Source organism: Phyllostomus hastatus, unplaced genomic scaffold (genome assembly GCF_019186645.2).
Source record: "Phyllostomus hastatus isolate PE091 unplaced genomic scaffold, TTU_PhHast_1.1 phas_contig_148, whole genome shotgun sequence".
NCBI classification, from domain to species: Eukaryota; Metazoa; Chordata; class Mammalia; order Chiroptera; family Phyllostomidae; genus Phyllostomus; species Phyllostomus hastatus.
The window spans coordinates 3048815-3072505 of NW_025333607.1; the positions used below are offsets into that span (position 1 = coordinate 3048815).

The window sequence follows — 23691 nt, forward strand, 5'->3', positions numbered from 1 at the left end:
AGTAGAATTCAAAAAGAAATAAGTAGCAATTTCTGGTTTTCATACAGACATGTATATGCTCATAAATTTGTTAATTAAAACATTAATTCAGAAATCCATAATAGGCATGGAATTAAAAGGGTGACGATAGTATTTAATCAAAAATTTTAAAAAGAAATAATAGCATAAAAAAAGGCAAGAGGCAGAAATCAGCACAAAGAGGGCAGAAATCCACAGTGGGAGTTTGGTGAAAGTTTGCGAGCAGAGGGTTCGTGGTGGCGGCCGAGCTCAGGACTTCCCTTCTGGTGTTCAGTTCAGTTCAGTTCAGTTCTGTGACCTCCAGGGACTGCAGGATTCTCCAACCAAGAGTACTGATGATCTCACGGGGACCGACTTGGGCCCTCCCCCTGTGCAGCAGAATCAGGGCAGGATGCCTCAGAGGAGCCACCCCAAAATCACTGACTGGAAATCCTGCTGCAGCGACACTGCAAAGGAGCCAAATCCCCCATGTGACCCAGGCATGGCCACCTGCCAAAGAGCCAGAGGGAGAGAAGGCCACTTGCCTCCTGGCCACAGAGATTTCCTAGCCCCATCCGAGAACAAAAAAGCAGCACAGGGCTTCCAAGAAGCCATTTCCAATGATGATTTGGCTTTGCTAGGAGCAGCTGTCATGCCAGCGTTTGGTGCATCGCTCTTTTGGCAGCTCAGCCATTCTTCCATGGGGAAGTTGTGTTCTGAGGTCCCTGTGGTGCCTGAGGCTACCGCCTTCACCATCTGCTCCTGCATCTTCTTCCTGCGACATCAGAGTGCAGCAGGGTGTGCCTTGGCCATCTGATGGGGTGCAGGCTGTTTGACTCAACTGTGCACGTCCTCTAATGCCAGGAGAATGAGCCTACCCGAAGTCAGCTGAACAGAAGCCAGAAGTTAACTGCAAACAAGCAGCCCAGCGTGCTTAGCGGCATGGAGGAGACCAGAGTCACTGCAGCGAACGGAGTGGGTGGCTGCTAGCTCCCAAGCAGTGATGGTGCCTACAGAGTGACAACCACAGGGAAGCGTTCCTTGCTCTCCTGAAGAAGGCAATTACCGTGCAGGTAGGTTAAAGTGTTTCTGAGACCTCCCAGTGTCAGCCGAGAGTACGGCAGCTTCAGAGGGCAGGTTGGGTGCAGGCTGAAAGCTGTCGAACCACTGAGGAAGGTGATTAGCAGATGGGTTCCTGGCAGTCCCGGTGCTCTCAGGAGCTGGTTCCTACAGACTGCTTGCTCAGAGGGGCCGAATACTGTGCAGAGAGGAAGGAGAATGAAGGTCTTACTCTGAAGTAGGGGGGAGCCAAAGTCCCTTGCTGGAGAGATTCCAGCTCTGCTTCCTGGGTGCCAGTAAACTGGGGTTGTTGGTCTGGGGCATGGTGTAATCACAAGGACTCCGTAAGTAGGGGCAGATGGGTTCATGTGGGTGCTGTTAGACAAAGGAGCATCGATCCCAGCATCTCCCAATGCACTCCTGTTCTCATTCCCTCTCCCCTCCCTTTCACCCTTTCTCGTCACTGCTGGTCCTCTCCAACTCTCCAGCTTCTATTCTATTCCTGACCTGTACCAGAGACATCCAAGTCCCTCCTTACACCCCTTTTTTAGTGACTAGAGCCTGGTCTGGCAGGAGGAGGAAGTTGGCGCAGAGCCCAGGACTGGAGCAAGGAACTGTGGAGGGAGAAAAGCGAAGTCCCATGGCTGGAGTTGTAGAGGAAAGGGAGAAACCATGCAAAGGATTCAAGGGAAAGTGGGAGGAGCCAGAATGCCTGCTGAATTGGGGGGCGCTAAGGATAGTGTGGAAGCCAGGAGTTTAGAGGTTGGGAGGTAAAGAAGAAGTCAAGTTTGGGAGGGTTCTTGAGGGATGGCCCTGAGCCAGGAGACCTGGCGAGCAGGTGGGCAGGTCGGCCTGGCTGGGGGAGACCAGAAGTGGAAAGACAACTCCATCAGAACCACACCAGCAGGCAGGGTGCAATCCTCCATTCCTAGCCTCTCACTCCCTGCCTCTCCTTGGCCCCCGCATTCTCTCAGCATGGCCCCCATCATCTCTGCCCTGGGCAACTGCGACAGTCTCCCCACAGTGTCCCTGCCTCTGGTGTCTTTCACTTCACACGACTGCCAGACATTATCTTTCTCAAATGCAAGCTTGGTCATGCCCCCAAGCTTAAGGGACACTAGTGGCTTCCCGTTGCTGCAGAATAGAGCCCAAACTTCCTGCACAGCACGCAGGAGGCTTCGGGATCTGCCCCCTCTGCCTCTGTGGGGATAAATCCTGTAACTTACCCGCAAGCACCCAGTCACCTGCAAGTATCTAGTCATCGGGATTATTTGCTGTTCCCTGAATGTGGCCTTGTAATTGCCTCTTACTGTCTGTTAGTCCCTCAGAATACCGTTTTCTTCTGGCCTGCCCACCAGACCTCTCCTTATCTTTCAAGACAAAACCACTTCCTCTGAGAAGCCCTCCCCTCCCCTAACCCTCCAGATCAGGGTTAATTGTTCCATCTCCTATTCTCCCTCTCTCTAAAATACACATAAATTTACCACATTAACCGTTTTAGGTGTAGAATTCTGTGACATTAAGTACCTTCACATTATTGTGCACCATCACCACCCTTCCCCAGAAATTTTTATCATTTCCAATTGAAAGTCTGTCCCCATTCACAACTATCCCCTCCCCTAACCTCTAGCAACCTGAATTTGACTCCTCTAAGGGCCTCATATAAGTGGAATCATGTAATATATGTCCCTTTGTGACTGGCTTGTTTCATTTAGCACAATGCCCTCAAGGTTCATCCACATTGGAGCATGTGTCAGAACTTCCTTCCTAAGGCTGAACAACCGTATTCCACTGGATGGATCAAGCAGACATGGTTTATCCATTCAGTCATCTGCAAATAGTTGGGTTGCTTCCACTTTTTGAATATTGTGAATAATGCTGCCGTGAACATCAGCATTAGATAGATCTGTTTGAGTCCCCACTGTTGATTCTTTGGGGCCTACACCTAGAAGAGGGATTGCTAGATTATATAGTAATTCTAACTCCTATTCTTTTGCATAAAGGCAATGGTGCATGTTAAGAGCACATCCAGTAACGCAGCCATCTGTACATTCCCTGGGAGTCGTGTCAGGCAACTAAAGCACAGCCAAGACTCGGCAAAGAGTACCTGACTCTTCCTTGCAGCAGACGTGTGTTTTCCACCTAGAGCAGTTGCAAACGAGCTGGAACACGGCAGAGCTAATAACATTTGAACTCTAAAATTAGGCTCTGGAAAAATGCTTTTAAGAAAATCATTTCCAGAAGTCCAATTAGCAGTTTTTGTTGTGCTTACTTTGTTAAGACCTGCCCGGAATTCAGAGTCCAGAAACCTGAGTTCCACCCTGCCCTGTCCATGACTAACAGTTAAGCTACTTAATTCTCTAGGCTCCCATTTTACCACCCGCAACATCACAAATGTCCCTGCACCTTCCTGATAAAAAGAGCAATGAGAATGAAAGCATTCTGGCAACCACACACACACACACACACACACACACACACACACACACACACACACGCAGATCAGCTGAATTAGCATACTGATAAATATGCCACCCCCTGCAGCCCTGGGTGTTTAGCAGAACTGAATGGTCATAAGTCGGACACATGGTCCTCTCTCAAAGGAAGTGAAATGGAATTCTTTAGAGGACGTGGTGCAGTAACAGCTGATCATTCCCTTTTGGATACGAAACATCTTTGAGTAAGAAGTGGAACTGCAGGGACCTTTGAGGAGGGATAGGAAAGCTGCTGGTGGGAATTTGAAACAAGGCAGTGAGGAGACCGTTCTCCATACATGAGGAATAGGCACCAAGAAAGAGAGCCAAGATTATAAAAAATACTCTTGGGAAAAATAGATGGGTAAGGTCTGTATTGTGCATCCTGTCCAGACAGTATTGACAGAAGGTTTTGTGAACACCTGGAGGTAGAGTAACTGACTACTCTAACCTACTTCACGTAGTTACTTCTGGCCTACAGTGCATATTATGCGCAGCAAAGATGTGTTCATTTACAGTCACTGATGAGATACTGGTGCCTAATTATGACACTTTTGCTGCATAATAAGTCAACATAGTTTCCTTGCCTTAAGAGAACTGACCAGTGAAGTTATTTTTAGATCTTACAACCTACACTCTTCTCTTCCAAGTTTTCAGAAAGTCTACTGTTGATTCTCCAGAAGGCAAGACATTTTTTTTTCACATAGTCTGATAAATTACTACTGAAGAGGATATATTCTCCCTCCTTCATTCCTTCCTCTTCGCTCCCTGAAACTGAAGAAGTGGCCAGGAAAAGGAATACATGTTTGGCTCTGGCTGGTGTGGCTCAGTTGGTTGAGGACTTGTCCCATACTTGAAAGGTTGTGGGTTCGATTCCTGGTCAGGACATGTACGGGATGCAACCAGTTGGTGATTCTCTCTCACGTGGATGTTTTTTTTCTCTCCCTTCCTCTCTGTAAAAGCAATGAAAACAAAAATGTCCTCAGGTGGGGACTAAATTTTTGTTTTTAATTAAAAAAAAAGAACATGTGTTTGGAATATGGACAGGATTCAGGTGATATAATCTATCACTTGTATATACAAGATAGAGGGCACAGGGCTATGGATGTAATAACAGTTAAGTCAAAGGAAAAATGAGACAGCACTTCTGAAGAACTTCTGAAAATTAAGATCCATTCTCAGGGCTATCAGTTTATGGATATGTACTTCTTTATTTTAGAGAGCTCAGAAAGAACCTGGAAAACAGAAAGAAATTTAGTATGCAATAAAGCTGGCATTTCTTATTAGAGGGGAAAAGGTGAGTGCAATGCACAGTGTTAAAGCAAGACACTATCCATTTGGAGGAAAACATTTTCCCCTTTAAATGGTGTCTTTCGCACTAATTCTCGGGCATCTGTTAGGGAGCTAGTAAACAGAGGTGGCACCGGGGGGTGAACACTGTTGGCACTCAACCATTTCCCACCATATGTTCCTTCTTGGCTAACCCAGTCCCCGCTGGCCAAGGATCTGTCTTACTTTCAAAGACATCTATTATGTTTCTGACTTGAATGTATCAATTTTAGGAAACCCCCACATAGCAGCAAGAGCATTCTCTCCCTAGTGATGAATGTTCTAAAACCATTTCTCTTTATTAGGAGTCAGCCACCGTGGGGAGGATGCTCCGTTGTTTGCTGCCTTCAGTGCATGAAAAACCCCCTTCTCTCGACTGCCTGAGCTGGGCACAGTGGACAGCAAGCACAGGGTTAAAAGCCAGGCTCCCAGCAGTTAGCAGAGGCTCAGCTGCCAGTAAACACAGTGCTGCCTGTACCCCATCAGGAAACCCTCCAATGGACCTAATTACCAGCCAGCAGCTGAGTTCCAGACGCGGGGCTGTAGGCTGGGCAGGGAACAAGTCAGGAGAGGTTATGCTGATGGGTGAGCGGCCCTAGGACAGTGCCTTACAGCACATTTCCTGGGTCATCTGTCACTCTGAATTGGTGACCTCGAATTCCTGGTTGCTGCTTTGGATGTCTGGAGGTGAAATTTGTACAGTACGAGCAGCAATAGCAGCAGCAGGACTAGAATCATTATTTTTATTTCAGTTGCTGGTGTCTAATTTTTAGGGAGAGTGTGTGATGGTGGAGGGAAGGAGAGTGCAATAGAAGGAGAATGTTCCAGAAGTCACATAGAATTTAGGAGAAGCTGAGTTAAGGGACATTTTTGCACATTGGCTACAGACTCCCCCCCCACCCCCACCCCAAGAACAGTGACTTGCCACTAGGCTACTTTCCCCTTGTCCAGGAAGGCAATGGAGTTTGGTGAGACCACCTCCCAGTGGAAGGCCCCGCCCACCTGCTTCCAGGCCGGGCCATGTTCTTGGGGCTTTGCTGGCTAAACTACTACACTGACATCTGTGAAGTGACATGATTAAAAAAAAAAAGAGTGGGTTAAAGTCCAGAAGATTATAGGCCCACATATTTTATTTTTATGCTTATTTAAGCTCCTTTACAGATCACAAAGGAGATTTACTAGGTTTTATCTGATAAACTGTTTTCCTCAGAGCCCTAGAACCTGAAAACCCCCACCTTCTCTATTTTACATTTCGGTGATCACCTGTTCCAATGTAATGTGTACATTTTCCCCAGCGTAGCTGTGTGTTTCGGACCTCTCTACCGTGTCGGATGTTAGTACACTTCCAAACAGATTACAGGATATATTTTATTTTCAGTAAGATGGCACCCCAGGGTTGCATCTATCTATATGCTAAGTGAGCAACTGTCTCAGAACTTCACTCCTGGAGTAGCTGCATTAAAAAGACACAAGCTGGCCTGTGTCCCCTGTTCTCAAAATGGAATCTGCATCCTGTGGAGAACTCTTTCCTGTCTTGCTGCAATGCAGCGGAGCTGGGCAGGGAGAAAGGTTTTCACTTCACTCCAAGTCTCAGGCAAACACATCTGCAGGGAGGGCACTCCTTCCCCACAGCTGGTGCAGGGCAGGCCACTGCACGTGGCACGTGGGGCCTTTCTCTCTCCCCCTCCCTCTCTCTTTGAAGCATGCTGTAAGATTTTATTGAAGAAAGTAAAAGAAGCTCTAAATTAATAGAAGGGCAAACATGCTTCCGGATGGGAAGGCTCCATATTGGAGATGCCAGATCTCTCCAAATTTGCATACACATTTGGTACAATTACCAATCAAAATTCTAAAAGGATGTCTTATAAAATAAAAGGAAATGAAATGAAACAGTCAGTACCAGTTTGACAAGGAGAATAATGAGAAGGGACTTGCCCAACCATTCTAAACTGGAAGAGCCACGCTTTTCCGTGGCGTGACCACGTGGTTGCCTGGGCAAGAAGGTCTGGGACTAGGGATCCTACAGACACGTCAGTGAGAAGAGGCCTTTCAGTTGTGAAATATCTTTGACATCTCAGGACTTAGAAATATCTAGGATGCTGGTGGGGAGCAAATTTGGGTGCCAGGCGCCCTGTTCTAGGTCCATCGCCCTTTTCCTCTGCAACGAGTTTTATCGTTCAGTACCAAGACCCTCAGAATGACAGCTTCCCCAGAGCACTCTTCACTCACTCATGTGAATTACATATAAAAACGTTTGAAACGAGCATGCCTGCTCTGAGACAGCTGTGGGCATGCGTGTCACTCACGAGCGGTGATTTCTGGGAGGAGGTCACAGAAAACTTTCATTTTCTATGTTGGATATTTGTCTTAACACTTGAATTTATGACTGTGGCATATGTTCAATATTTTCTGTTCTAAGCAGAAAAACAATCCTGAATGTAAAAAGTAAAGAAAAAGAAAGCTTTTACGAGAATTAATGACACTGTCACCCACAAGCAGTTTCTCCCACGCACTAAAGTAGGACAGGAAGGCACACGGTTTCCACAGCAAAGAAGGGAAAATTAGGTTCTTTTAACACTTTTTAGCTTTTCAAAAGATCATCTCATAAAATATTTTCGATGGTTACAATTTTTTAATGCAACGGCATGAATTTTTATAGCAAAATTTACATACTTTGGGGGATTTGAAATGCTATCAGGGGTTTAGTAGAGAAAAGAATTACACAAAAGAATTTTATACAAACCTAACCTGATAAATTTTGTAATAACAACTTAATGGAGACATGAATTATGAATTGACCTCTTCAATAAAGTTGCAAGGTACCTATAAAAAAAGCAATTTTTAGAAGATTCATAGGCATTCTAATAAAGTAAAGCACTCCAAAAATAAATGTATATGTCTATATAATGTAGCAATTCCTTGGTCTGTAGTCAAATGAGGACCCTCTGTCTAATCTTGACCATCTTCCTGTAACTGCATCCCCTCTACCAATTCTTTACAAATCTATTCCTCTCCACGGCCACACATGGGCCTTAAAGTTGTCACACTTTATCTAAAAGTACAATTAACTGAGCATTTACATGCTTATTTGAATTTAAACAAAATTCTCTTAATGACACCATTCCTTCAATAAATATTGACTGAATGCTTACTGTGCCAGGCACTCTTTTGGCACTTGGGGTACAGTATAACCAGAATAATGGTTGTCTAAATGTGGCAGATAATAAAAATAAACATAATAAATGGGTAAATTAAGTAGGATGTTGGAAGCTGATAAGTGTGATAAAAGAGATCACGTTTAGGATCACACCATGCCAACTCTCTGCACCAGATCCCAAGTGACAGAGAAGCTGTGTGTTCTTTAATAAAATTAGTTTTGGGGGGTGTATTAGTCTGCTGGGGCTGCCATAACCAAATATTGTAGACTCTGTTGTTTAGACAACAGACATTTATTTTCTGAGAGATCTGGAGGTCCAAGATCAAGGTGCCAGCAGGGCTGGTTTCTGGTGACACCTCTCTTCCATGGCCTGTGCTGGTGTGGAAAGTCTGGTGTCTCTTTTCCTTCTTATAAGGACACCAGTCCTTTGGATGAGGGCCCCACCCTTACAACCTCATTTACTCTTAAGGACCTCCTTAGAGCCTCTCTGTCCAAACAGAGTCACGCTGGGGATTACGGCTGCAACATGGGCAGGGGGTAGGGGGGAGCAATTCCATCCATAATAGATGGCACTTGTGATAAGAGGGACACTCAAGTGTGGGGTCCAGGGCAGAGTCGCCTGTGGTGTAGGTTTAAGAGCAGTGTTGAGACAGACTTCATCCAGAAGGTGAAATGCAGCTATCTGGAGAAAAGGCATTTCGGGCAGAGGGAACAGCCAGTGCGGAGGCGTTAAGGCAGGAGTCTGTCTGAACTTCAGTGAACAGTGAAGAGGCCAGTCTGTGTGCAGGATGTGAGAGCAGGAAGGGACAAGGACCTGGGAGCCCTGCGGTGTAGGCTCCGTAGGCCGTGGCGAGGACTTAGGTTTTGATCTGAGAGTCATTGCAGGTTTCTGAGCGGACTATGACATGACCTGATTTATATGTCCATGTAGTCATGAAATTATTATTTTAATGTATTCTGGCGAATAATTAGTGTGAAATTATACACATATACATTAACTGCATCTTTTAAAACCTTTATTTTAGAATCTATTTTTAAAGTCAAATTATCCAAAGATTTTCCTACTTACCAAGTCTTCTAGTATGTGATATATATACCTGACTTCCTTCTATGTACCTATTACTTTATTCTTTCTTCTGTTGCATGTACATGATTACACATTTTTATGTTCATTTGAAATCTTTTAAGCTAAGTTTAATCTAATATGTATACTTAGTATCTATATTTTAAAATATTCTTGAACAAATCATTACTGTGGTAGCTTAGTTAAAATGTTTTATAATTCAGATAATCAGAGAAAAGAATAGTCACAAATAACATTACTTTGTGTCTTTTAAAAACACATAATATTTTGAGGGCCAATTGTATACATTGTATACAGATACAGATATCCATATACAGATATAAAGTCTATTTCAGTCTCTGGCTTTAACAAAATCAGGATTATCTATTATCTTCCATTCAAGAGAAAGAGAGACTTAACAATTCTATGACTTCTTTTGTCCACTAAAAAAATGAATCATTTTGAGATTAGTGGGTGAAAGCTCATGTGTAAGTAAGAGTAGGTTTAGTTATAGGTAAAACTGTGAAATAGGTCAAGTTTGACTTCTCTTCCTCTTTGAGTTCACATAAATTCACCATGATGTCCAGTGCCTTGCACAGTACCTAGCCCACAGTAGGTGTTCATGTTATACAATTGACCCTTGAACTACAGGGTTGGAACTGCGTAAGTCCACTTATGTACATAGACTTTTTTCAATAAATATACAGTTGGCCCTCCCTGTCCCTGGGTTTTGCATCTGCCGATTCAACCAATGGTGGATGGAAAACAGTATTTCCCTGCAGAGTTGGGGATCCATGGATGCAGAGAGCTGACTGTGGGCATTGTTCTACACCATTTTAAGGACTTGAGCATCTGTGAATTTTGGTATCTGTGGGGGGTGGTCCTGGAACCAATGCCCTGCAGATTTGAAGGGCTGACTAGTTAAGTTTTGGGGGAGTCAAAAGTTTCATAAGGAGTTTTGCTTATGTGGAGGGCTGTGGCCCCTAACCCCAACTTGTTCAAGAGTCGACTATATTTGCTAAACAACCAACATTTCCCTAGACATCTCTTTCACTAACTTGTTAGGGATTTTGTATTGCAGGAGTGGAAAATTTTTCCTTTCTTCCTTTGGCTGGTCTACTAATTAAATTGACATAAGACAGATTTAAACAAATTTAAAAGAGAAAAAAAAACAAATTTAATTTTGTGTGTATTGGAACCTTATGAAAATATGAGCCCCAAAGGCAGGCAATTGCAGGGTGTCAAACTCATTTTCACTGGGAGCCACGTCAGCCTTGGGGTTGCCTTCCAAGGACTGAATATAATTTTAGGATTGTGTAAGTGTAACTACTCCTTAACAGTTAAGCGAGAGCTCAGTGCTGCTGCAGGGTAGAAGCAAGGTGCTGGGCTGGATAAGAAAAGGTAGAGGGCCAGATTCGGCCTGCAGGTCTCATGTTTGCCACCTGTGAGCTAAGGAATGGAAAGGGGGCCTGGGGATTCAAAAGCAGAGGATGGCAACTGACAGGAAGATAAGAAGAGCAGATATTTGGTAATCTGGTGCTCACCCCATGGTGCAGGCAACCTATCTAAATTCCTTTAGGAATTTAGGTAAAGGAGAGGTCAAAGTTTTTCCTAAGTCTGCTCGGTCTTGATTATCTTCAGCTCAATGTAATCCACATGCCAAAGTGGCATTTTGTGGGGTGGCACATTCTGCTCTCCTTTGGGATGTTGCCCATCCCTGGAGTATGCACATTTTTAATTTTATTTATGGGGGGGGAGAGAGAGAGAGAGAGAGAGAGAGAGAGAGAGAGAGAGAGAGAGAGAAACTTCGATTTGTTGTTTAATGCATTCACTGTTGACCCTTTGTATGTGCCCTGACTGGGGATGGAACCCACAGCCTTGCGATACAGGGTCGACACTCTAACCGAGTACCCGGCCAGGGACGAGTGTTTTTATTTTGAAACATTGCCCGAGGAAGTGGGCAACGTGTGCCCAAAGGTGTGAACTTTCGAGTTCAGTGGGGACATGTGTCAAAGTGCGGGATTTTCCCAGAGAACCTCTTCAAAGCATATCACTGGACAATTATTACTCTGCTTGTCATTGAGTCATATGGAAGTTAAAGATATTAAAAGTTGCATTTGGTATACAGCCTTAGGATATAAATATTCCAAATTATTTATATTTCTTGATCCCTGTGCAAAAATTACTGGAGTTGTTGATTCTAAAGCAATTCCTGTCAATTTACAGATCATGCGCTTATAGTTTGCATTGCTAGGTAGTCCTTGAATCCCAGTCCCTCAGAGTTCAGGCTCTGTCCCACTACCTTGGACACCCCGCAGTGCTTGTCATAGTTTCTGGGTGGTGAGGAGGGGTTCCTCTAAAACACCCAACTGCCCGCGGCCGCAGCCTGTCCAGCCTCGAGCTGGGACCGGCAGCCAATGTCAGCGATGCAGCCAGAAACAGACTTGTATTTAATCCGCGGCTCCCACCCTCTGGAGGCGCCGCTATTTTAAGGCATGCAACGTGGACAGTGAGCGCAGCACCCAAATGTGTTGGGGAGCTGAAAAATGCACATTTGCGCTCATCTAATTCCACAGCGGCTTCGTAAACAACTTCACGATTCTTGAAAGAAGCCCACCATAACCCTTTACAAGAGACGCTGCCTCCCTCTCACAATCCGTTCCCATATTTCTTTGATCCCCGTGCTCTGCACCAACACAGGGGACCAGAGGACGATCCCCGGGTCATTTTCTCCCGGCTCTAACGCACAGGTTCTCATTAAGTTAGCCGCACCCGGCCCCGCCCCGGGCCCAGTCCCAGCTCCGGCCTCCTTCCAGCGGCTTGGCCCGCCCTCTTCCCTTCCTCATTGGCTAGACCCGCCCTCCTCCCTTCCCCATTGGGTCTACGCCTCACTTCTGCGACGCAGGAGCTGTCCAACCAGCGAGGGGCGGGGCGCGGGGCGCAGGCGGAGCCAGTGCGCAAGCGCAAGCGGGCGGGTCGGGGCCCGGATGCGGGGGAGGGGGCGGTGTTCCCGGTTTCCTGGGTTACCTGAGGGGGCGGGGGTGGGAGCTCCTAGCCCCGGCGGCAGTGGCGAGGACTCAAGATTCGCCCTGTGAGGGGTGCGCGCGGTGGAGGCGGCGGCGACGGCAGCGGCAGCGGCAGCAGCGGCGGCGGTGGTGGCAAGACTAGAGGTAAAGTGGCGCGGGGAGCCGACGATGCTGGCGGAGGGCTGGGTCCGGGACCCTGTCCGCGGCCTGGAGGGAAGGCAATTGAGGTGGCGTCTGTCAGCTTGGGCTGGGGTCGCGGCCCGACGCCCCGGCCTGGGCTTCCTTTCCTGCTTGGGGCTCGGGACGCCTTCCCGCGGCCTTGGGCAGCCTCGAGCTGCAGCCGGAGCTCGGCGGCGCCGCGCGGCCACCAATACTAACTTTATTTCCCGGCGCGGGGTCGGAGGTCGAGCGCGCTGCTGTCTGGACTGCATTGATTATCGGGTGCCGCGGCGCCCCTACCCCGGCCGGGCCCGGACTGGCTGGTTGACGGCGGGAGTTGACAGTTTCCGCGCCACCACCCCCTGGTCGCTCCTGGCGCCCTGTCCCCGAGGCTGCTTGCCCACCTGTCAAATCTCCCGCTCGAGCCTGCGACCTGCCTGGTCCGGGAGAGAGGCTCTCCGGAGGGTCCTCTGGGACGTCTGCCGTCTGTCCCGGGCATCGCCGGAGCCTTGTTGGGGGTGGGGGGGGGATTAAACTAATTTCCCCGTCGCCACCTGTGGGATTAAACTGTGGGGAAGCCCGGGCGCCGCAGCCAGCGTGGAGGCCAGCGGGTGGGTCGTTGCGCCGCGGCGGGGATCAGCCCCCAGGCTGCAAGAAACGCTTCCCCGCCTGGTGCTCACCGGGTTAAACAAAACAAAGCATTCCCTGTGTGCTCTGCAGCCTTACACACCCAGTGACAGCACCCGCTTCGCTTGAAGCAGATCGGAAATGCTGAGGGAGTTGCATGTACGTTGGTGTTGAATTCGGACCCGTGCTTCCTTGAATATTGAATTCAACTTTCATTTTTTCAGCAAACAGATCGACACACCCAGCAACTTAATGCTAATAAAGATGTTGACTCTGAGCGTTCGTGTTGTGGGCGTAGTTAGTGAATGCGGGGTTATCTCTTTTTAAAGAGCTTTGCAAGTAGCCAGCAACTTTTTGCCTGATACCCCTTGCTGTCATTCATATTGTTACCGCCAAGATGGGAGAATTTGGACAAAAGGGGGCATAAGGAGGAAGTGAGTTACTGTGGAATTTAACTTACGTGACAGCAGTTTACAAACTATACAATTATGCATACAGGTAGTAAATATTTATTGAGCACCTACTGTGTGCCACACAGTTTTCTAAACAGATGAAAACTGCCCTCCTTCACGCAGCTTCCATTCTACTGGGAGATAATAAACAATAAATGTGTGCTATGTCCCGTGGTGTTAAGGACTGAAGACGCAGAGCAGGGAAGAGCGGGGATAGGGAGCAGGGAGAGGGTTGCAACTTTAACTGGAGGTAGCCACGGAAGGCTTCCTGGAAAAGATGACATTTAAGCACAAGACCGGAAAGAAGTGAGGGGGGTAGTCCCAGTACCTCTCTGGGGGAAGAGTGTTCAGAGGGAAAGGCTCCAGCAGAAGCTTCCAGGCAGGAGCGTATGGGCACATTTGGGGAAAGCTGGTTTGGCTCGGCGGAGCGAGCACCGTAAGAGCCGCAGAAATGAAGTCAGGGTGGAGTGGGCATGGGAAAGCAGACTGTGCCCGGCCTGTAGGCCTTTGTAAGGACCGGGCTTCCACTCTGAGGCCCATCGCTTTGAATGGGGAAGGGATATACTCAGATTTACTTTTTGAAAGGGCCACTCTGGTGTTGGATGGAGAATAGACTTTGTTGGGGGTGGGGGTGGGTGTTGGGCAGCAGCAGAAGCAGGGACATCAGTCTGGGGACTCTTGCCTTAATCCAGGCCGGAGATGATGCAGAGTGCAGTTGGTGGAGTGGTTGATTTCTGGGTAAACTGAGGGTTGTAGAGTCAACAGCAGACTTCTGGAACACCAGATTTTAGGCATGTACTGAAGCAAGGTTTAGGAGGGGAGCAGTTTGGTGGGGAGAAGGTTGGGAGTTGGCTAGGAGACCAGAAAATGAGACAGCCAAACGGAGCCCATTCGTAGTAGACTGTCCTGACTTTGTACAGAAGACACGTTTTACCTTATCTTGACTATAACAGGGGCTTAATATTTTCACCCATGTACCGCCAACTTTCGTGCTTACAGTCTTTTTGGCTCTTTTGGAACAATCTAGTCATTATTTTCACCAAATATAGTTTTGGTTTTATTTACTTGCCCTCAGTGTATCTGGTAGGTTCAGTTGTGGGGAAAGCTATACAGTCCAGAATGTCAGAGTACCTTTTCAGTTTGTTGTTGTGTTTAACTTGAACAACTTCATCTGATTAATTTTTTTTCTGAATTATGTCTAGATGCCTGACTTAAATTCAATTAAAATTTTTAAGCCTCAGAAATCTTATCAAATGTGGCTTCACTTAGCCATTTGTGAAATTACAATGGAAATGACCTGTATTTTTAATACTTTACTAATAAGTCAGTAACATACAGAGAGGATCCTAAGTCTTCTGTTTCATTAAAGATGGCTTTAAGTAGTTTGATCCCCAATCAGGGCACGTACAATAATCTACCAATGAAAATAAGTGGAACAAAAAATGGATGTTTCTTTCTCTTTCTCTCTCCAAAAAAAAATCAATAACTATTTTTAAAAGATGGCTCTAAATAAATAAGCCATCTCATGTTAAATGGAAATCTTTTTTAAGCCAAATTATGCGGTATTTGGAGCAATAGAATTTGACCCATAAAACTTATATCAAAATGTATCAGACTCCTAGAATTTAAGATCTGCTCCTTACATTAAGAATCCAGGTAATAAGTTAACATATTTTAATTAACTTTTAGAGTGAGAAAGAGGAAAGGAAAGAAAGAGAGAGGGAAAGAGGGAAACATGGATTTGTTGTTCCACTTATTCATGCATTTATTGGGCGATTCTTGTATGTGCCCTGACTGGAGATGGAACCTACAACACTGGTGAATCGGGATGATGCCCTAACCAACTACGCTACCCGGCCTTGGCTAAGCTAATGTTTTTAAATGTATTCTCAACCTAAATATATCCTGAAAGAATATAAAAATGTTACATTAATAACTAATTATAAAGTTATCTTGGAGTCAATGGGAACACTATATTCTTGTTGATACTACTTTCTTTTGCTGTTACTTCTCACCAGTGCCTCTTAAGTCTCTTGGCCTTGGTCTATAGCAATTGAGGGTGACTTGATACATTTGGAAATTTTCAGATCTAACTGCTGGGAAGAAAACACTTTCCAGATCTAATTGCTGAGAAGAAAAAAAAAGAAAAATCTCGTCTAATAATATGGAAGAGTAATGCTTAAAGTCTGATCATTTTCATTAAACAAGAAAGGAATCAAACAAAGTGAAACATTGTTTCATTCAAATGTAATTCTCTGAAATTGAAACTCAGAATGGATGAGGAAACTAGAGCTTCTGGCCACTTTCAGTGAGTAGAAGAAATAGATGAATGCTAAGGTAGAGTACCACATGTCCTCGGAAATGTTTGTGCAGCACAACCACTGCCTCTCACCTTTAAAAAGTAAAGAGAGTGGAGGATTTTTTCCATAAACCTGAAGAATCACATATTTTACATTTAAAAATGGGGTGAGGAGAGGCGAAACCAGAAAATGTACATTGAACAACTTGACACTGACCAATTCCTGAAAAAATTATAGACCAAATTGCCAAACAGATGCTTTGTGTTTGTGATTAGAAAAGAAAGCATTGCTTACTAAGATCCAGAATTGTATTTTTAAGAACAAGTTATGCCCTGACTGGTGTGGCTCAGTTGGATGGGCATCGTCCCGCAAGCCAGAAGGGTGCCTGTTCGATTCCCCAATTCCCGGGTCAGGGCACATGCCTGGGGTGTGAGCCAGGTTCCCCGGTCAGGAGCCTGCAAGAGGCGACAGATTGATGTTTCTCTTCCTCTCTTCTTCCTTCCCTTCCCCTCTCTAAAAATAAATAAATAAAATCTTAAAAAAAAAGAACAAGTCATATTAAATTTAATTTCATGCTCACTTTGCCAAAGATATAATAATATTAAATAATCTCTGTGCGCACAGCACACATCTTACAGAGTGTGCTTCCATTTATTATTCCATTTAACCCTCACAACATCCCTGTGCAGCAGGAGCCCTGGGAAGGGACAGGAGACAGATGTGGGAGATTTTAGGAAGGACATGCTTAGGTATGGGGTAAAGGAGAAGATTCTCGATTGTCTGACTGGGTGAATGGCGATGCTAGTAATTGCTCTTAATTTTAAAAATACGGGTAGAGGAGTAGATTTGGAGATGTGAGATTCATCAGTTCACATCAGTTTGGTGGAAATGGCTGTTTTATTTTCTTTGTTGGAACTGAGTCAGATATAATTAAATTTAAAAAATGTATAGGTCTGGCCCTGGCTGGTGTGGCTTAGTGGTTTGAGCATCATCCTGCATAGCCAAAGGTCTCTGGTTCGATTCCCAGTCAAGGTGCATGCCTGAGTTTTGGGCCTGGTCCCCATTTGGGGCATGTGCAGGAGGCAACCGATTGATGTTTCTTTCCCTCTCTTTCTCCCCACCTTACCCCTTCTCTCTCTAAAAAAAAAAAAAAAATACACACACATTCAAGAGAGAAGTCGGAATCAAATAGAAAAGCATTCATTCAGTAAATATATTCTTTCAAACGTGTTTGGTGAGGAAGGGAGGACGGTGAACGGAAGCTTGAGTGGGGCGATGTGATCGGGGAAGTTTGTTGTTCTTTAAAGGTGGAATAGTCAAGGACACATTAGCAGGCTGAGAGAAAGAGGCACTGAGGGGGGAAAGAAAATTAAAGTCACAAGGGGAAGAAGATAATCAGACATAATCTCAGAGGAAATGGAAGGGTTTGTAACTCGAGAGCTGGGGAAAGGGTTACCTTGAAGAAGAGCAGTGATGTGCCTTCCTGTTTAAAAAAGAGAAGGAAACAGGGAGTTGGTACAGATATAGATAAGTGTCCAGGAGGGCGTCCCGTGCTGAGATTGAGAAGGAAGTGCACGGGTTGGGGTATGTTAGAGGGGAAAAGAAAAGTTACCCTGTGATTGGAAAAGGGAGTTGACCAGGGACGAGTGACCCAATTGCTGAGTAGTGATAAACACCCTGGCAATCACAGGTGTAGAAAGAGGTCAATCAGAATGATTAAGCAATTTACTCCAGCAGCTCCCTATTACAGTGCAGAAAGCAAATAGTTCTACTGAACCTGGATGGGGACTGGAAAGGAAAGTATGCTGGAGAACTGGGTGCGGGGTGGTGTGAAGTTAAGGAGTTGAGGGTGGTCATAAGGCTGCTAACTGATGGGCTGAACCATAGATATCCTGCCTGGTTAAGGAAGAAAGCTGAGCCAAGATGGGCTGACAAATGTTGAGAATGAAGAGGGTGAAGAGTCTCAGTGAGTAAGCTGTACAACTGATAGAAGTAAAGGGGCACTAGAGCCGGGACAGTGAGCACTTGTGATGTGAGAGACCTAATCTAAGATCCCAGAGGTGGAGCAACCACAGGTGACATAAAGGCCAAATAATGACCAATGATGGTGGTGGGAAGCCAAGATTAATAGTGCTAATACAACAGTAATATTAGTAAAAGCCACTGTTTATTGCATACTACATACTAGTCACTATACTAAATGCTTGCCATTGATCATCATACTTATTTTTCACAACCATCCTCCAGGCACATATTAGGATCTCCATCTTACAAATGAGGAAACTGGGTCTCAGTGAAGTTAAGCAACCTTCCCCAAGGCATAGCCAAGAAGTACGTGAGACTTTCTAGCCCGCAAACCCTCACGCCCAGCTACTAAACCAGGCTGGCCTTCTGCGGAGTAGGGCTTACTGAAGAAGGGGAACTCCAAGAGTTCTAAATGCCATTGTGTGAGGCTTAATTGTTTTTATGGTAAAAAGCCCCCAGTAATAGGTCATTCGTGGAGAGGAAGACAGCAGTTGTATGACAAAGTTCTCAGTAAATGGAGATGATTGACTCAAAGGTCAGTAGGTGGCAACTACGAATGTAGCTATAACATATAGAGAGCCTTAACTGTGGATAAAATGGGATAATCATGATGCATAAGCCACTCTGGGAAAGTTGGATAATTGACTTGTCTTCCTGGCCTGGGATGTGAGTGTAGTGCTTTATTAAGAGGAAGAGATGAAGTGATCTTCCTGTGTGAAGGTGGAGGATATAGGGAAGTTTCTTAGCAGCAGAACTAGGGTTCTTAAAGGTAGGACGTATGAAATCCGGGGAGGGAGGAGGCCTCACCTAGTTGTGCAGGAAAAGTCAGGAAGGATTGGTGGGGAGGTAGGGTGATTATATAAATTATTAACCAAACAGGTGTTACTTTGAAAATGAAAGGAATATTATTAGTAGGAATATTATCCTGGGGCATCAGGCATAAACCAGGACCGTCCTGGCAAATTGAGATGTTTAGTCATCTCACTGATAGGTAACCAGGGGAGCTATCGCCTTGGAAAGGGTTTGTGCTGTTGAGGATGATTGAATTGCACCCCTGGGCATGAATGGAGTTTACTACTAGCCTAAGATTATTCTCTCCAGCCCCATGATACTACCCTGAAATGTTCTGGGTGCATCTTGTTCTATAAGGGTCTGGAGATTTGAAGGAAGTTATGGGTTAATCTCTAGATAAAAATTTGGAAGGCATTAACATATAGGTAGAACTTAAAACCTTAGAAGTGGATGAGATGGTCAAAGGAAAACACAAAGAGAAGTGAGGAAGAGGGGAAAATCCAGAGGCTCACCAACATGAAGGGGATGGTGAGAAGAATCCAGCCAAGAAAACTGAGGAGTAGTCATCAGAAGGGTGGGGGGAAAACCAAGAGATTTGGAATCTCCCAAGTCCAGAGAGATGTAAGAATGATTAATAGTTTCATATGCTCGTATTCCTCAGAGAGGTCAAATAAGATAAGGACTGGAACGTGTCCATTGGATTGGATCTGGCAGTCAGAAGGTTACTGTTGATCTTGGCCAAGTAGTTCCAGTGGAGTAGTGTGGGCCGACGGCAGAGTGCAGAGAGTGGTGAGGTGAGAAGACCACTCGAAGTGCAGACTACCCTGAGTCATCTTGAAAGAGGAGGTGCCAACAGGATATATAAATGAGGGGGGACCCCCACAATGGAATTATCATCTGGATGGCAGGCCTTTTGCAGAACAGGCTTCCCCTGCTAGGTGAGTGTTCTAGGATCCCATCTGTATCAGTGTACCAGCTGGTGTTGTTGTGAGAGGCTGCGTTCAGGTTCTGTGATTTTTTTTAAGACTCTTCCAATGCATTTGCCCATTTCAGGATGGGTGATTTACAAGGGCATCTATCTGCCCACACGGAGCTGAGTGTTCAGCGGTTTTTGGCCAAAAGGGCATGAACCTTGTGCCTCACCCTCCTTAGTCACCCAGTCTCACCCACAGCAACTTTTTTTTTATTTCTCTGGATGAAAAAGGGAAACATTTTGCTGATGTGGAAGAGGTGAAACAAAAAAACAGCAGAAGCACTAAAAGGAATCAAAATCAACACGTTCAAAACTATTTTTGAGCCGTGGAAAAAACATCTCAGTAGGATGTATTGCATCAAATGGAGAGTACTTTGAAGGTGACTGAAGTTTAAACCTGTGAGAATAAATACACGTGTTTTTTTTTTCATAAATAAATTTCAGTTTTTGGTCCCCACTCATATATATATATATATTTATAAAATTATATACATATGTAAAATTTAAGCAGTGGAGAAGCCAGTGTTGATGAGGGGTTAAAAACTGAGAAGCTGGAAGTGCAGCCAGTGCCTCCTAGTAACATCTAGTCAGAAAGTGAGAGGAAGATGCGTCTCAAATCAAGTAAGACGCTTTGTCAGAAGCTCGAATGAGTGGGGCATGTCTATTGCAGAGATATGCCCTATACCCAGAGAAAGCCATGGTGTGTGGTTTCTCACATGCAATTCATTGAAACTCTGACATTTTTCTTTACATATGTCTACATTTAGGTCATAGTGATAGAAACTAAATTGTGATGTTACCCAATGTGGTACAAAAAATACTAAGTATAGGCTGAACTTCAAATGCATGCGTTCAGAAAGTGCTTAATTTAACAAGTACTACTTTCATACTGCTGTTCTCTCGAGTCCCAGTCCCCACTCCCATCAGTCCTACTGTCTGTCCTTCTTTGTGAGTGGCTGGAGAGCAACACATTGAGTGACTGGACCTCGATTTGGTCTCACTGTTATCTTGTTGATGTGAAATGTTTTGTAACAGTAAACACACTTGTCTATAATTGATTGCCTTAACTAAATTTTTTTCTTTAGGAGGAAAGCTAACTTTCATTGTATCTGTAAGAATTATGGAGGAATATCAGAAAAGCAGCACTGTGTACACCTGCAAGGTGTCTTTAAAACTTTTATAAACATGTGTTCAGTGTTTCTGAAACTAACTTTGCAGAATTTTTTATCTTGTACAAATATATATTAAAAACATTGATCACTATGATATTACTATATAAATTATGCTTATTATTTTCATTTCCCACTTAGGATAAGGGTCCAAGCTATGTTTTTAGTATTTTTTAAGGAGGTATGGAAAACTATCATATGAACAGGTGATTGTAAAGAACTTTTAAACTGTATACTATAATCTTTAACATAGGAGGAATATACATCAAAGGTTTTATTGCTAAATTTCTTTTTGTTTTTAATCTAAAAATCTTTGATAAGGTTTTTTTCAGGTGTTTCTATAGCACGTTCCTTGCTGTGGAGTAGAGAAAGGCTTTGTAAATAGACCTATTTATTTCTTGGAGTTACAGCTGTGGGAAACTTTCCTAAAGGAATTTTACTATTAAAATGTTTTCTATCAAAGTTAGCATTAAGTGAATGTTTATTTGTGGCACTGTGTTAGGCACAAGTGATTTTTTTAAAAAACAAATAAGACCTGCTTTCCCTCCTTAAGGAAAGTGGAGTCTGTCTTGGAAAGAATCAGTATAGTCTGATAGTACAGTATGGTGAGAGCTAAGACAGAGGCATGTAGAAAAGTAGTTCATTGGGAATTAATGGAATTTCTGTAGCAGCAGCAATGTGGTGTAACAAATATCAGTGAGGCAGTGTTGAGAAAGTGTGTGCCCTTAGGAGGGATGACTGGGCAGTAGGGTGGGTTGTGAGATGTGTAGAGAGATGAGAAAGGGTAGATGGTGGAGGAGTTGCATAGCATGATAACGAGGAGTCAGGGTCTTATGTCTTAGGAATTGGAGTGCCATTCATGATTTTAAGGAATGTGAGTGACATTTTAGCCATTGTAGAATTCGGACTGGATGGAAGAAAAGGCCAAGCAGAGGACCAAAGAAGAGGTGGTTGGTACTGAGAGAGGAGATGGGGGCCTAGGAGATGCATGTTCTGGCGTGACGTTAGAGGGGAGGGGCCAGATTAAAGGGGACGATCATAATGGCCGATAATCGTTGATTTTACCACAGTCTGCCAGGCACTGTGCTATGCATTTTATATGTGTTATCATTTAATTTTATTATTTACAATTTTAGGTACTCTTAGTAATTTGGTTTTATGGATAATTTATTAAGGTTTAGAGAGAGGAAGTCAAGTCCTCAAGGTCATAGAGTTAGCAAGTAGCAGATGCAGAGGTGAGCCAGCAAGCTGTCAAGAGGAAAAACTGAGAAGGCCCCCGGTGAAGTGCTACTCTGGTTTCTCTTCTGAGTGAATGGGTAGAGCTATTAGGTGAAATAGGAATGAGGAAGCAAGAGCTGGTTTATTGGAGGGAGGAGTCAGTGTTTGCTTTGGAGAATGGAAATTGTATGCAGAATACAGAGAAATTGCCTGGGTCTGAGCCCTGTCTCTGACACGTAGTAGCTCTGTGACCCTGAGCAGTTGGCTTCAGTTTCCAGCACGTGAGGAATGGGGATGCAGTTGTACTTCCGAGATTGTGATGAGGATTAAACAAACTCCTATGGTAAAGTGCTTATGGTAGTGCCTGTTGTGGAGTAATCAGCCATCATCGGTGTTAGCGATACCATTATCTGTATTCTGTAAAAATCCAGAGATCCGTTTTGAAGATGGATGCGCTGCTTGGTGTAAAACTCACAGCGCTTTCCTTCTAGCAGGGATGTGGAGCCCTGGGAAATGGTTTGCCTGAATGGGCCTCCGTAATTCCTTGTAGTGAAACCTCACTTGTAACCACAGAGTTGCAGAATTTTTATTCTTCTAAGGTGCTCAGGATCAAACACAGGTTCTTCTTAGATACCTGGTTACCCAGTTAGTTTTAGGAAAAATGAACAGCTTGTTGAAGGACTTAAGTCTGGTACATTTTGGTGTCTTCCTCTGAATTTCCTTTAAAATTCTGCCTTGCTGTGCTATGCCTGTGTGTCCTTGATTTCCTGGTCAGCTTTGCCACACAAGGAGCCCAAATGGCCTCACCTCTCTGGCCAATCGCAGGTTTCAAGGCAGCTGCGATGGAGAGTATTGGCCAAGATGTTTTGGGCTTGGGGAAGGGGACGGAAACAGGCAGTGCTGTTTGTCACTTCCCTGAAACATGGAAAGGAAGCATCGGGCTGGCCAAAAAGTCCATTTAGTTATTTCTGTAAAATAAATGACACATTTTTCAGTTTCACCCATAACGATTGATTTGGACATTTTGGGTATGTCAGCTATTCCTGCTTCTAGTGGGTAGAGGCATGGTGCTGCTAAGCATCTTCCAATGCATAAGACAGCCCCATACAAAGAATTATTTGGTCAAAAATGTCAGTAGTACCAATAAGCTTCACAAACCACTTTTGACACTTTCGATCAGTCACAGCACCTACTCCATACACTGCACAAACCTTGTTTGTGTGTATTTCAGTTGTGTTTTTACCTGTCTTGAAATAATAAAGCATAATATGTTGAAAATGTTGCATATTTTCTTCCATCTTATATATAAAATGGCTGCACAAAAATTCACCAATTTTGGTAAGTTTTTTTGAAAATGCACACTGATATGATAGCTGTCACAATACAGTCTAACAAAATTGTTTAGAATGAAGTTAATACAACTAAGCACTACTAGAGCCATCCTATGGAAAAAAGTAAACAAACTTTTTGGCCAACCCAATATGTATACTTTCCTGGGGCCACTCCTTTCTTAAATTTCCACCCTTTCCCCTGGACCACTGCCATTTTTCATTTCATTGAGTTTTCTTTATTTGAACACACTATACTATTCTACATAAATTGAAAATATTTTATTCAACACATTGTTGTACTTTGACTTAGCCTAAATGCATAATACAGGATAAAAGTAGGCATAGTACAGTGGTTTCCCCCACACTTACTGGTTAAGGATTATTATAGTCCTACATTTTTAATAGGGACCATCTAGGTCTGAGCCAACTTTTACCACTGCTGTGCTGCAGTTCCAGTTGGAGCTGAAGGTGTTGCTGCATGTTACAATGCAAAACCTTTCTAGGAGCAGCAGCATTTTTTTCTGGTCATTTACTTCTTGA

At 44.4% G+C, this 23691-nt stretch overlaps 2 protein-coding genes across 7 annotated transcripts in view; one reads left to right on the top strand and one right to left on the bottom strand.

The window, feature by feature from the left end:
- Positions 1-953: 953 nt before the first annotated feature.
- LYST (lysosomal trafficking regulator) overlaps positions 954-23691 on the top strand; it is a 163201-nt gene continuing 140463 nt past the window's right edge. For 5 of the 6 annotated variants that reach the window (XR_006783186.1, XM_045817008.1, XM_045817029.1 and 2 more), the window contains exon 1: positions 12119-12249. The gene's annotated coding sequence lies outside the window, so the exon portion shown is untranslated. Of the gene's footprint in view, positions 1071-12118; positions 12250-23691 lie in introns of those variants that run through there. The other variant, XM_045817016.1, reaches the window with a different exon arrangement.
- LOC123831934 (homeobox protein Nkx-6.1-like) lies at positions 1008-13001 on the bottom strand. Its single transcript, XM_045859286.1, has 3 exons — positions 12669-13001; positions 12107-12312; positions 1008-1255 (listed from the first exon to the last, which is right to left on the bottom strand). The coding sequence occupies exons 1-3, from the start codon at positions 12761-12763 to the stop codon at positions 1008-1010; spliced, it is 549 nt and encodes a 182-aa protein (XP_045715242.1). The 5' UTR covers positions 12764-13001.